Source organism: Vombatus ursinus, unplaced genomic scaffold, assembly GCF_900497805.2.
Source record: "Vombatus ursinus unplaced genomic scaffold, bare-nosed wombat genome assembly UNPS02001287.1, whole genome shotgun sequence".
NCBI classification, from domain to species: Eukaryota; Metazoa; Chordata; class Mammalia; order Diprotodontia; family Vombatidae; genus Vombatus; species Vombatus ursinus.
In genome coordinates this window covers 12,584,715-12,598,444 of record NW_020941065.1, presented here as the reverse complement: position 1 = coordinate 12,598,444, position 13,730 = coordinate 12,584,715, and the positions used below count along the sequence as shown (strand labels likewise).

General features: G+C 47.1%; 1 protein-coding gene across 4 annotated transcripts in view; it reads right to left on the bottom strand.

Annotated features, from left to right (window-relative positions):
- KIAA1671 (KIAA1671 ortholog) overlaps nt 1-13,730 on the bottom strand; it is a 216,086-nt gene that overhangs the window by 17,984 nt on the left and 184,372 nt on the right. For all 4 annotated transcript variants that reach the window (XM_027863318.1, XM_027863302.1, XM_027863308.1 and 1 more), the window contains one exon: nt 6,359-6,477. In XM_027863318.1, the coding sequence (XP_027719119.1) occupies nt 6,359-6,477 (119 nt within the window). The remainder of the gene's footprint in view (nt 1-6,358; nt 6,478-13,730) is intronic.

Sequence of the window (13,730 nt, the reverse complement as noted above, 5' to 3'; positions counted from 1 at the left end):
TAGGCAATGGGGTTAAGTGACTTGCCCAGGGTCATACAGCTACTAAGTGTCAAGTATCTGAGGCCAGATTTGAACTCAGGTCCTCCTGACTCCAGGACCAGTGGTCTATCCACTGCACCACCTAGCTGTCTCCTACCCCATATCTTTACAATGATGGGTGTTACCTAGGGAAGAAGAAGGGCTGAAGATAAAGGGAGCTGGGCAGGTGGACAGACCCAGTGCTAAGCTGGTTATCAGCAAAATATTGAAATACACTAATGGGGTAGGCAACTAGGTGGCACTGTGCATAGAGTGCTGGGCTTGGAGTTAGGAAGACCTGAGTTCAAATCCTTCCTTAACCACTGACTAGCTATGTATCCCTGGGCAGGTCACTTAACCTCTGCGTCAGTTTCCCTAACTGTAAAATATGGACGGTAATAGCCCACCTCCTTGGGAAATATTGTCTCCAAATAAGATAAAGTGCATAAAAGTGCTCTGCAAACCTTGAAGTTATTATTATGTGTTAAAGTTATATTTATTAAATATATTATTAAAATTATATATTAAACAATATACCTGCTGATTATTTCATTATATAATTAATAATAACTTTTTTCAAAGGCAGAAGGGACTTACTTTATTGCTATAATGCTGATCATTAAGAGCAGTTATCACTATTAATAATAAAGAAAAGATCAGAATTTCTAGCTAGAAAGTAGTAGTAGTAGTAATAATAATAAAAATAATTATGGCTGCATTTGCCTCAGTTCTTCATCTATAAAATGAGAAGGAAATGGCTAAGAAAACTCCAAATGGGGTCACAGAGAGTCAGACACAAGTGAAAAATGACCTAACGACAACCAACTTTGGGCAGCCCACATCACCTCTGGGGGCTTTGAGTCTCCCCACTCCTCTGGAAAATGAGAGAGGAGATCACTAAGGGTCACTAAGGTTCCCTCTGCTTCTCATAGTATCTTAGTCTATGAATTTAAAGGTCCCCCCAGCTCTGACATTCTATGTTCTGAGGCCCCTCCAAGCTCTGACATTCCCTGTACTAAGGCCTCTCCTAGCCTTGACATTTGATGTTGTAAGGTCTTTCCTAGTTCTAGCATTCTCTGTTCCTAAGGACCTCCCATCATTGACATTCCATGTCCTAAAGGATTTCTCAGTTTTGATATTTTATGATTTTATAACTAGAGAATCCATTGGGCCAGTAATACCAGTTAGGCAGTTTACCAACAAGCTTGCCTTGAAAAAAATGACTATTTCCTCAATCTGGGCACAAAGTCCAACTCAAGTAAAGCTGACTTCCTATAGAGAACCTAGAGAAATACTTATGAAATCCAAAATATTTGATTTCACTATTTGTAATTTCTGAACTGAACCCATTCAAAGAGGCTAAAGTCAGGCTGAGTGCTACTCTGTGGCCAGTAGGTGGCACTAGACCACAACAGTAACTACCAACACTGTTATCAACTGGATTACATGCTCTGCCTCCAAAGGACACCAGAGGGAGCTGTTTCCAAAGGAGACCAACCAGTATACATCCTCAACCACATTCTTAAACCCCCTAACCCTGGAGCCTCTTCCCTTTAAGCCCCCCTTGGAATAACCATGACGCTTTCCTACCCAAGAAGCAACAGTGGCTCCCCTTGGCCTCTAGGCTCAAATACACATTCCTCTGTTTGGCATTTAAAGCTGGCTTCAGCCTATCTTTCCAGGCTCAGTCCACACACTCCCAAACCAGTCAGCTTACTGTTCCTTACACACAACATCCTATCTCTGGTCTCCATGCCTTTGCCCAGGCCGTGCCTCATACCTGGAATGCACTCCTTCTTCCTCCACATCATAAAATCCTGGCTTCCTTCAAGGATCAACTCCAAAGCCACTTTCCACAAGAAGCCTACCCTGATTCTACCACATTTGCCATTGTTCCCCGCCCCGAAATTGTTGTGCATACTGTTTAGATTGAATTTTCTATGTATATACTGTTTCCCACCTCCCAATAGCATGCACACTTTCATTTTTGCCTTGGCATCCTCGTTGCCCACACTGTGTCTGGAACATATTTGGTGCTTTGTGAATGTGCGATAAATCGATTTGGTAGAGGAAGCTGACAGGAGCTAGCCCCACGCCTAAAGATGACCCAGTCGTGTGTGGCCTTGGGGAGAAGTCACTTAACCTCTCTATCTAGGAGGGTGGGTCCCTTCAGCTCCTAAGTCTATGATCAGCTCTTAGCAGAGTGCCCGCCACGTTTTGTTATTCAGCTGTTTTTCAGTCGTGTCTGATTCTTCAGGACTCCATTTGGGGTTTTCTTGGCAGAGACACTGGAGTGGTTTGCCATTTCCTTCTCCAGCTCATTTGACAGATGAGGAAACTGAGGCAAAGAGGCTTAAGCAACTTCATCAAAATCACACAGCTAGGGGGAAGCTAGGTGGCGCAGTGGAGAGAGCTCCAGCCTTCGAGTCAGGGGAACCCGAGTTCAAATCCAGCCTCGGATACTTGACTACTTACTTGCCCTGGGCAAGTCACTTAACCCCATTGCCTAGCCCCCCCCAAAAATCACACAGCTAGGAAGTGTCTAAGGCAGGATTTGAACTCGGGTCATCCTGACTCCAGGCCCAGATGTCTGTATACCACACAAGCTGGCCCTTCCTAACTTGCTACCAGTCTTTTTACACTGCTACTCTTTTCCATGTGCTTTCTGGTTCAGCCACGCTGACCTCCTTGCTGCTGTTCCTCAAACAAGACACTCGCCTCTCACTCCGAGTATTTGCGCTGGCTTAATCCCGTGCCTGGTACTCTCTCCCTAACCATCTTCCCTTCCTGGCTTCCCTGGCTTCCTTCTAGTTTCAGCTAAAATCCCACCTTCTGCAAGACATCTTTCCCCAGTCTTCCTTAATCTTGGTACCTTCCCTCTGAGACTACCCCCTTTCTCCCATCTATATCTTGTTTGTATGGAGTTGGGGTCCTGTGATCCCCCCCCCTTAGACAATGAGCTTCCTAAGAGCAGGGACTTTCTCTGCATCCCAACCCTTAGCACAGCACCTGGCTCATGGTCATCTATCCACTCCACCTTATCCCCGGTAGAGAGGAAGAAAGAGTCCTCTGAGAGGTCCAGACTTGCCCAAGGAAATACGGCTAGTCGGTAACAGAGAGGATCTCATGACTGCTGGACAAGAGCTCTGGCTGGGGAATCTCATGTAGAGTTACTGGTTCTACACAAAATCCAACTAGGAAACCTCCACAGAGAAGGGGAGTCATCCGCGGACAACCTTCATGCCTGAGATCTCTACTGGTAGCACTAAGGGGCGAAAGGAAACCATTGGTTTGGTGAATGAAGCGTGGATTAGACTGGAAATAAGCCAAGACATTAAAATCTGATTTCTTCCAAGAAGCCTTGGATGGAAGCCACGTATGTAACCAGGAGACCTCCAACGCTCTCCTCCTGTGCCTCAGCAAAATTTCACCTCCCCTTGTTAGACTTAAGAGCACATAGCATAGGACCCTCAGCATTTTTCCCACAGACCTACTTTTCACTCTCTGAAGGGGAAGGGGCCATATTGGCAGCTACCGATTCATGTGTTCTCCCCATGGGAACTACAGGGGAGGTGGTCAGGTCACCTACTGATCCATGATCAATCAAGTTAATTTTGACAATAAATGGGTCAACGGGGGTCAGCCAGCAGGGGCCTCCACGTATCCTATCTGCTTATGTGCTTCATATTAATGGGGACAGCTCGTGGGTAGAGCACCGGGCCTATAATCAGGAAGACTCATCTTCCTGAGTTCAGATCTGGTCTCAGACACTGGGTGACCCTGGGCAAGCCACTTTACACTGTCTGCCTCAGTTTCCTCATCTATAAAATGAGCTAGAGAAGGAAATGACAAACCACTCCAGTATCTCTGCCAAGAAAACCCCAAAATGGGTCATGGAGAGTTAGATGCAACTGAACAACAACAACAAATTAATAGGTTTCTTTGCCCTAATTCTTATTAGTCAACTGAGACCCAATACACGAAAAACACTGTACTAGGCATTCTGGGCATATATCCAAAATATGGAAGTTTACATTGTAACAATGGAGACAAGCCACATAAATATAATAGATAGCCAAAAAAAGTAAGTAATGAGACATACAACTAAAGTGAATAATGAGGATGTGGGACCAAGGAAATAAAATAATCCCTAGAATTACTATTATTATATTAAAAATAAAATTAAAATAAAATAATCCCTGGAAATGAGGCCCTTCCCAGCTCTGACATTCTCCATTCTAAGGCTGTTTCTAGCTCTAACATCCTGAGTTCTAAGTTCCCTTCTGAACGCCCTATATTTTGTGATTCCAAATCTCTCACCCTCTCTGCTTTGTCTAATAGAATACCCTTAATATAGGTGGCTGCTGTCCATCAGAAGCCTGGAGGGCAGGAACTGTGTAAGCACTTAGTGAATACTTAATGATGCCTCAAGGCCTGACTGGAAGTCAGACCTCAGCTGTAGACTCATAGCCTGGCTGAGAGTTTCCTTAAAGACCTGATTTCTGAATAGGCCCTAGGAAAGCTCAAAGCCCAGGCCTGTGGGCCAGAAGCATCCCTGCTTCTCATCACCCTGCTGGCTTTGGGAACAGGCCTGGCCCTGAGGGGGCTGCGTCCCATTCTTTCCTGCTATTTTAAGGAGCAGTTTCCCATGTGGAGAAACTGTGTGCAGCATTTGTTGGTGGCGTTAAGTGTGATTGGCAATCATGACAGCTCACTGGAGAGGAACACTCCTCAGATCTCATTCCAGTCTGTCGTTACAGGAAAAAAATATCTAGTCTCTAAGGAGGAGCTGGAAGTTATGGGTATAGTGAATGGTTATTTCCAGGCCAGCTGGGCTTAGTGTATGAAGATGAGGAATCCGTTGAGCCGGTGACCCTTCAATCAGTGAGGAGCTTACATCTTTAGCGCAGTGCCCGGCACACAGAAGGGGCTTAATAAGTGCTGGCTGATCAATTAGTTCACACTGTTGTTGTTCAGTCATTTTTCAGTTGTGTCCAACTCTCCGTGACCCCATTTGGAGTTTTCTTGACAAAGATACTGGAGTGGTTTGCCATTTTCTTCTCCAGTTCATTTGACAGATGAGGAAACTGAGGCCAACAGGATGAAGTGACTTGGCCAGGGGCACACAGCTAGTAAGTGTCTGAGGGCGGATTTGAACTCAGCAAGATCCAAGCCTGGTATTCTGTGCAGTATGGCACCCCCTAGCTGCCCCCGTTAGTTTACATACACCTCTCTTTTTGTACATGTTGTCTTTCCTGTTGGAATGTAAACTCCCCAAGGGCTGACTTTGTATACCTAGAGCCTTGCAGAGTAGGTACTTAAAAGATGTTTTTGATTGAATAATTAATTTGTATATACTTAGATGGTTACATGTTGTGTCCTACTACAGAAGGAAAGCTCCTTGGGAGTGGTGACTGATTCAGTTTTGCCTGCATATCCAGTACTTAGTAGATACTTTTTTAAAAAAATTATTTTTTTTTTTAGTTTTTGACATTCCTTTTATAAGATTTTGAGTTCCACATTTTTTCTTCCTCCCTTCCCTCCCCTCTCCCCAAGACAGAACGTAATCTGATATAAACTATACACATAAAATCATATTGAACACATTTTCTTAGCAGGCACTTTTTTTTTTAGGCAGTTGGGGTTAAGTGACCTGCCCAGGGTCACACAGCTAGTAAGTGTCAAGTGTTTGGTCTGAGGCCGGATTTGAACTCAGGTACTCTTGACTTCAGGGATGGTGCTCTATCCACTGTGCCACCTAGCTGCCCCCATCTTAGCAAGCACTTTAAAGAGTACTTGTTGAAGTGAACTGAAGACTGGAGGTAGGAGATGGACAGAAAGAGTTGGAAAGGGGCAGCTGGATGGCACAGTGGACAGAGCACCAGCCCTGAAGTCAGGAGGACCTGAGTTCAAATCCAGCCTCCGACCATACACATGACACTTACTAGCTGTGTGACCCTGGGCAAGTCACTTAACTCCAATTGCCTTTAAAAAAAAAAGAGTTGGAAAGACTTGGATTTGGGAAGAGAACAAACATTTATTTAAGGGCCTACTCTGCACAAGGTGCTGTGCTAAGCTTTACAAATATTATCTATTTGATCCTCATAATAACTCTGGGAAGTAGATGCTGTTATAATCCCTATTTTACAGGTGAGGAAACTGAGGCAGAGAAAGATGAAGTGATTTGCCCAGAGTTATACTGCCAGCAAGTCCCCGTGGCTGGATTTGAACTCAGGTCCTCCAGATTTGGAGAAGCTAGGGTCTGACGCTTGACTCAGACCCAGACTCCTTACTCTCCAGCCAGCGGGCAAGGGCTGAGCTCCGCCTGTCCACCTCTTACCTCTCCCCACTCTGCCGAGGATCGTTCCAGGTCCCATACTGGCTATCGCTCTCCTGCACCAGAGTGTCTGTGTCCTTGGCCTCCGGGGGCTGCCTGGAGAAACACTGTTTGAGCTGATCCTGAGGAGACAAAGGGGAAAACGGACATGAGAGCGAGAAGTGACCCTGGGCCCTTCCCTGCCATGACCCCAACCAGCTCGTGGCGCTGGCCAAGCCACCCAAGAACCCCCTGGCCCATCGGCTCATCAGGTTCAAGGCCACCGTCAAGGAGATTATCCCAGCTTCGGGAGGGAGGAAAGTCCAGGGGCAAACGTAAGAATGCAATTTCGAGGACAGAGTGTGAGTGAGAGGGAGCGGGGGCTCCTTGCCCAAATGACCAGAAATGATTGTCATGGTCACATCTTTCCATGGGATGGGAGCTCTTAACCTTGGTTCACAAGAATCATAGAATCATAGATTCAGAGCTGAGGAGACCTTAGGGGCCACTGAGTCCAACCCCCACCCCCACTCCTCCCACCCTGCCATTTTGCAGATGAAGAAACCAAGGCACAGAGAGGCTGTGACAAGCCCAGGGTCACACAGCCAGGAAAGGTCTGAGGGTGGATTTGAACATAGGTTTAAAAAAGAAGAAAAGGATCACCAAAAGTCATGGCAGAACTGGAATCTCATTTTGATGATGAGGAAAATGAGGCCCAGAGAAGGAAATGACCTACCCAGAGCCACACGGCAAATGAATAGCAGAGCTGGCAGCATGGCCTGCTTTGGTTCAGTAGGATAACAATCCATTGGGAAACGATTTTCATTTCTTATTTCAAAATCTTTCAATGGCTCCCTCCTGCCTAGAGGATAAAGTCTAGCTAGGCCCTGAAGGCCCTCTCCCAGCTGGCCTCAACATACCTTTCTAGTTTTACTTCCCTATATCTCCTCTCTCTAGAAAGATAGTGAGACTGTGGATACAGTGTTGTACTTGAAGTCAAGAAGACCCCAACTTCACTTGTGTGACCTTGGGTAAGTCATTTCAGCTAATCTGAGTCTCAAGTTGCTGACCTGTAAAATGGGGGTGATAATAATGTAGGCTTTATTTATGGGGTGTCGTAAGGTTCAAGTGAAATAATGTATCTAAATGCTTTTAAAATGTTACATAAATATCAGTCATCATCATTATTATGGTTATTACATGAAACCTTTCTCTAGCCAAACTAGGCTCTGGGCCTCAGTTTCCTCAGCTATAAAAAATGTAGCGATTAGATCAGATGGGCTCTAAGGTTTCCTCTCCCCGAAAGCAACAATCCCACGATTCCCGGACTTCAAAACCCAGCTTTGCTACTTACTGCCTATGTAGACTTGTCACTTCTCTGGGACTCAGTTTCCCCATCTGAAAAATGAGGGCATTGAACTAGATGACCTCTGAGGTTTTTGCAGCTCTACAACAATTGCCCTCTGATCCTACGACAAAATGACCTCTACTTCTAGCCATAGCATTTTCTAAATCAAAATGTCGGTCCAAATCGTAAGTATTTAAGGGCCAACTGAATTTCCTCCAGGAAGCCCACCTGACAGTGACCTCTCCCTCTGAACTTCTAGGCCTGTTCTTTAGATGTGCTGCTCATGGGTCAGAAGAAAGAATGGCTTCCAACATGGTGGAAGGCCCCATATAGGGAATCTGGGGAGGGCATGGAAAAGAGTCATACAGGATGGGCAGGGCACAGATGGATGGATGGATGGACAAATGGACACATGGACGGTTAGACACATGGACAGATAGATGGAAGCATGGATAAATAGATGAATGCATGGATGGATAGACAGATACATGGATGGATAGATGCGTGGACAGATAGATGGATGCGTGGACAGATAGATGGCTGCATGGATGGATAGAAGGGGGTGGACGGATAGATGGACGCCTGGATGGATAGATGGATGCGTGGATGGATGCATCATGGATGGATTGTGACCCGTATCACTGAAGAAAACTCAATGAAGTCACAGATAATTGCAGAATATTTGAGTCATTCATGTCTCATGACAGTCTCATCATGTCACACAACACTAATTTATCTTTCCACCTAATTATTCTAATAAGCTTCTTGAAAGCACAGGCCATGTCTTACACTGATTTTCCCCCACCGTACCTTACCCAATCTGTGATGACAAAGTAGATACCTGATAGGTGTTATTTTGAGGGCAGAGATTGTCTTTGCTTTTGTATTTATATCCCCAGTGCTGAGCACAGCATTTGGCACATAGCAATCACTTAATAAATATATTTCATTCATTCATTCATTCATTCATTCATTCATTCTCCCCCTGAAGTTCTCCCTCCTCTCAAAAATTTTAAAATAAACAGGAGGCCTGGTCACGGATCAGCCCTTCCAGTAAACAACCCTGTTCCGCCCTTTTGCTGAATCCATTCTATTTGGAGCAACTGCTGTCCATCCATGTGTTTGCATCACCAATGAGGTCAACATCGCTCCAGCGGATGCAGGGAATACACCGACCTCAACTCTCCTGGGGAGACAGACAATCCGGCTTTCACCTGTATCTCCTCATCCCTACCGATCATGGCTGATCATCCGGCCCAAGGAGCCAACGCTTTCCCCAATTACCTGCGATGCAGAGGCCACGTCTGCTAGTAACACGAGTGTACTGTCAGCTCCTGTTTTAGGAGCTATTTCATCCTTGGAAAATGAACATTCTCTTCTCCCTTTCCATTGCTCCCCTCTGTGCACCCTCCATTCCAATCAAAGCCAGCAGCTGGCTGCACTTGACATACAGAATTCTATCTCCTCCCTACGTGTTTTTGCCTAGGCGGTGCCCCTCACCTGGAGGGCTCTCCCTCCTCACCTCCTCCTTCTCTTAGCACTTCCCATGCAACCAGTGAGAGTCAGTGACATGGTCCTAGCCCCTGGTCTCTTCAATGCCAAGTCTCTCAATATCTCACAGGGTTGTGATGAAGAAAGTACTTTGTGAGCCTTCAAGGCCTACGTAAAAGTTTGCTATTATTGTGATGCTGGGAAAATAGCTGGAAAAGGTCAGGGCGCATCTGGTACGCTACGGTTATGAAGCTAGCGCACTCTCTGGGATCCCCAAAATCACCGACCGGAATTAAGATGCTAAACGCTGCAGATCCCCCCTCCCCGTGAAGGTCAGACTTTTATCGAGCCTGGCATGAGAGGGGGGCAAGATTTTATACCCACCTCGGCCCAGGGACAGGCTTCCCTGGCTATAGTTATGCCCCAGGGGCCTGGCTTCCTTCAGCACATGGTATGACTTCATTCACATAAGGAGCTAATGTAGGGGGTGGGGGGAGGTTGTCTGATGCTCTTGCTGCGTGTGTGTGTCTGTGTGTGTGTGTCTGTGTGTGTGTGTGTGTGTCTTTCCTTTCTCTCTCTTGTCTCTTACTCTGTCTTCTCTCTCTGTCTCTCTTGTCTCTGTCTCTTGTGTCTCTGTGTCTGTCCATCTCTCTCTCTTGTGTGTGTCTCTCTCTCTGTCTCTGTCTCTCTGTTTCTCTCTATCTCTTGTCTTTCTCTGTCTCTGTCTCCCCTTCCTTTACCCAGCCTGGTTTTTAGGAAGTAGCCCCTCCCAAGTCCTCTCTGCTGCCCCTCCTCCTCTTAGAGGCTGGGTGGATGCAATTCAATACCCTCTTAGGTAAATTAGGTAAAGCTTAGGGCCAGATGGGCTGCCCTGTATCCCAAGCTGGGTACAGCCGCCGTGACCGTCGCCTCAATCACCATTCCTGCCTTGTTTGCTAGACCAGGGTAAGGAAGACCTAGCTGATTCCTTGATGGTGAGGATCCTGGCTGGCTTTGCAAGCCATCAACAGAGGCTATCTCTCTCATCTCTCAGAGTCCAACCCTCCCATTTTATAGATGAGAACACTGAGGCCTGACGCAGTCAAAAGACTAGTCTGATGTCACACAATCAACTTGGAATTGTAAGAGGCATGGTCATGGTTTTAGGGCTAAAACTGACCTCTGAAGACACCTGGTCTGATCCTCTTATTTTGAAGAGGAGGGAACTGAGGCCCAGGGAAGGGACTACCCCAGGATCACAGTCAGTGCCACGAGTGGAACGGTGGGTCCCCTGCCCTGAAGGTCAATCCCCTTTCCATGGAGAAGGCTCCTGATGGGAATTCAGAGGATCAGATTCAGAACTGGAAGGCAGCTCAGAGACCCTCTTGCCCCGACGGAGGCCCAGAGCAGCCATGTTCCTCAGCTGAGGTCCCACGGGAGGCAGTAAGTGTCAGGGCTGGGTCTGGGTGCCAGGGCCTCGACCCGACGGGGCCTCTAGCTAGCTCCTGGATCGCTTCTCCCACACCCAAGAAAATAAATTAAAAAATAGCAGTGATCACGAAACTTGAGAGAGCCTGAGTACTCCACCCAGTGAATGATTTCTACTCAAATGCACAGACCAAACAATATACGCCCCATTGTTAAGCCAGCTCCTTCTTTATTGGTGTCAAGGGTAGAAAAGCAGATTTATTTATCCAGAAAAATCCTTTGCTTCCCTCAAAGCACATCCCACTCATTTCTCCATTGATTCAGTGTTCAGCCATTTTTCAGTCATGTCTGACTCTTCGTGACCCCATGTGGGGTTTTCTTGGCAAAGATACTGGAGTGATTTGCCATTTCCTTCTCCAGCTCATTTTACAGATGAGGAAACTGAGGCCAACAGGGTAAAGCGATTTGCCCAGGGTCACACAGCTAGTAAGTGTCTGAGGCCAGATTTGAACTCGTGAAGATGAGTCTTGCGGACTCCAGGCCCTGCACTTTATGCACTATGGCGCCACCTAGCTGCCCTTCCCCATTGGTAACTGCTCTCCAACCCCAATTGCTCCAGCTACAGCAGCTATAGATTTTTAACATACTTGCATTGATTTCTCTGCTTCCAGGCTGTATCCTCCCAACCCCAATAGAATGTAAGCTCCTTGAGGGCAGCTGTTTCCATTGCTGTCTTTGTGTTCAAAGGGCTTAGCACAATGTAGGAACTAGATAAACGTTTGCTGAAAAGAACCGAAAAAAACCCAAAAAGAACATAACCATGACCGAGTAAATCTGTCATCTAAGCCGCCAGACACTCGGCTTTGGACAACCTTTGGCACGGCAGAGTTGACAGGCCGTTTAATCCAAACCCTGCATTTTCCAGATGGGGAGGCAGAAGCTCAGATAGGAGATGAGGTCACACAGGCAGAGAGTAACAGTGCCAGAATTTGAATCCAGACCCTCAGAGGCCAACCTACGGGTTCCCGCCACTCCACCAAGCTTCGATCCTCCAGACCACCTGCTCTGGACATACGTCCACTGAACGTTATCTAAAGTTTAGCCACAAAGTGTCCAGGGGAAGTCAGTCAAAGAGAGAGATGCCATGTGGTGCTGCTACCCCAGGCTCAGCAGGGCCTCTCTTCACCATGGGCCTGAGTCATCCATTGAGAAGAGAGCTCAGCTGAAAGGGGACGGATGGAGTACAGACACGTCGGCTCCTCTGGGGATGCATTACCCCAAATGACAGAAATAAACATTCACGGTTTTTCAGGAGAGGCGGGGGTTGGGTTGCGTGTTATCTGTCTTCCAGGAGGGAGACAGCTTTGGAAGGTTCCGTGCTAAGAATAGTCTGGGACACTTCTTGTTCCTGGTTGGTAAATGTACTACAAGCATAGTCTCTATGGCGAGTGTGGGGACATCAACAGGCCTCTCGGCCAGCACCATCCCCAGGGCCCGGGTGCCAGCCTTCTGGAGGGCTGAGCTCAGAGAAGGAGCCCCTGGGAGAGAGGGGACCCCAGACCTCCAGCAACATCAGTGCCTGTCTGCCTCTCACACAGTCCATCACAAAAGGGGACGGAGATGGGAGGCCTAGCTGAGTAGTGGTACCTTGTGGCAGCAGGCACGGGTTTGGTTTCCTCCTTGGACCACTCTAAATTTTAGGCAAAGAAAGCCCCCTTAGGAGAGCTGACCACCCAAGACCCTTTTCTCATCAAGGCCAACCCGACTGACTGAGAGGGTCACTGAGTCACAGTGTGTCCGAGGTGAAAGGAAACCCTAGAAACCATCCACTCCAACCCTCTCGTTTTCCAGATGGATCATTTTAAGCTGATTTTACCTGGAAACAAATGTTTGGGAGGCAGAAGGGCTCCATACTAAGATTTGGCCATGCCCCTCCCTGGGGCAGCCCTGCCCTCCAGGCCAGAGAATCCTGAGAATGAGGCTTGAAGTCAAAGGGAGCAGCTATTTCTAGAGACATCCCCATCCTTTGGAGTGTATTTCCAGATTTATAGCAAAGCATTTTGTTCTATTCTGGTGGTGGTGTTTTAGAGTGGTGTGACAGTTTTTGGAGATGATTTCTCTTTCATGACTTTGATAATGAAGTCACCATCTCCCTGGCCTCAGTTTCCCCCTCCATAAAATGAAGGGGTTGGATTAGATTTACATATAAAATCCCTCCTGGCTCCAACATTCCGTGCTCCAGGGCCCTTCTCACTTTGGACTTTCCCTGTTCTAAGGACCCTCCCAGCCCTGATATTCCCTGTTCTAAGGCCCCTTTCAGCTCTGACATCCTCTGTTCTAAGGGCCCTCCCAGCTCTGCCACACTACAATCTAAGATTCCCCTGCACCTAGATCTGACATTTTATGTCTCGGAGGCTCTTAGGGTTCTAACATCTCTCATTCTGATGTTCTCTCCTTCTTGATCCATAAGCAACCACCCAGAACTTTAGCAGACCTTCTGAAAACAACCTTCAAGTCATTCTTAACTCATGGCCCCAGATACAGTAAAGATGGGGAGGCTTAACGTTTCCCTATTGGGCTACCTCTCGAACCTCAGCAGCATCACATAATTCATGAAGCCTTTTTGAAAAAACCACCGTGCTTCTTGGCCAACAACACCCTTCTACCTCCCAGAGGTGCTCATGGAAACGTGGCTTTCGGCTGCAGCCAAAAGAGCCAAATGCTATTCTTTTGTAGAAACCGAACATGCCCAAACATCCTTCGTACAGTATATTTCTGGGGACCCTCCTGCTGTCCAGCAACAGAGACAAATGGAGGCTCATGAACTCTCTGGGTTCTTTTGGGCCTAGCTAAGTTGAGTGAGAATCAGTGGAACCAGAACAGCCTGCCCACATCTCTCCAGCTCTCTCTCTCTGCCTTCCTGGTCAGACAGCTCAGGTAAAACCTGGCCTAAAACCTTTGCCAAAGATTCGATTGAATTTTAAAAATGAAAGGAAATCTCTGAGCTCGGAGAGGCCTTAGAACGAGGAATGTGAGAGCTTGGAGGGACCTTGGAACATATAATGTCAGAGCTGGTAGGGGCCTTGGAACATGGAACGTCAGGGCTGGGAGGGGCCTTAGAACAGGGAATGTCAGAGCTGGGAGGGGCCT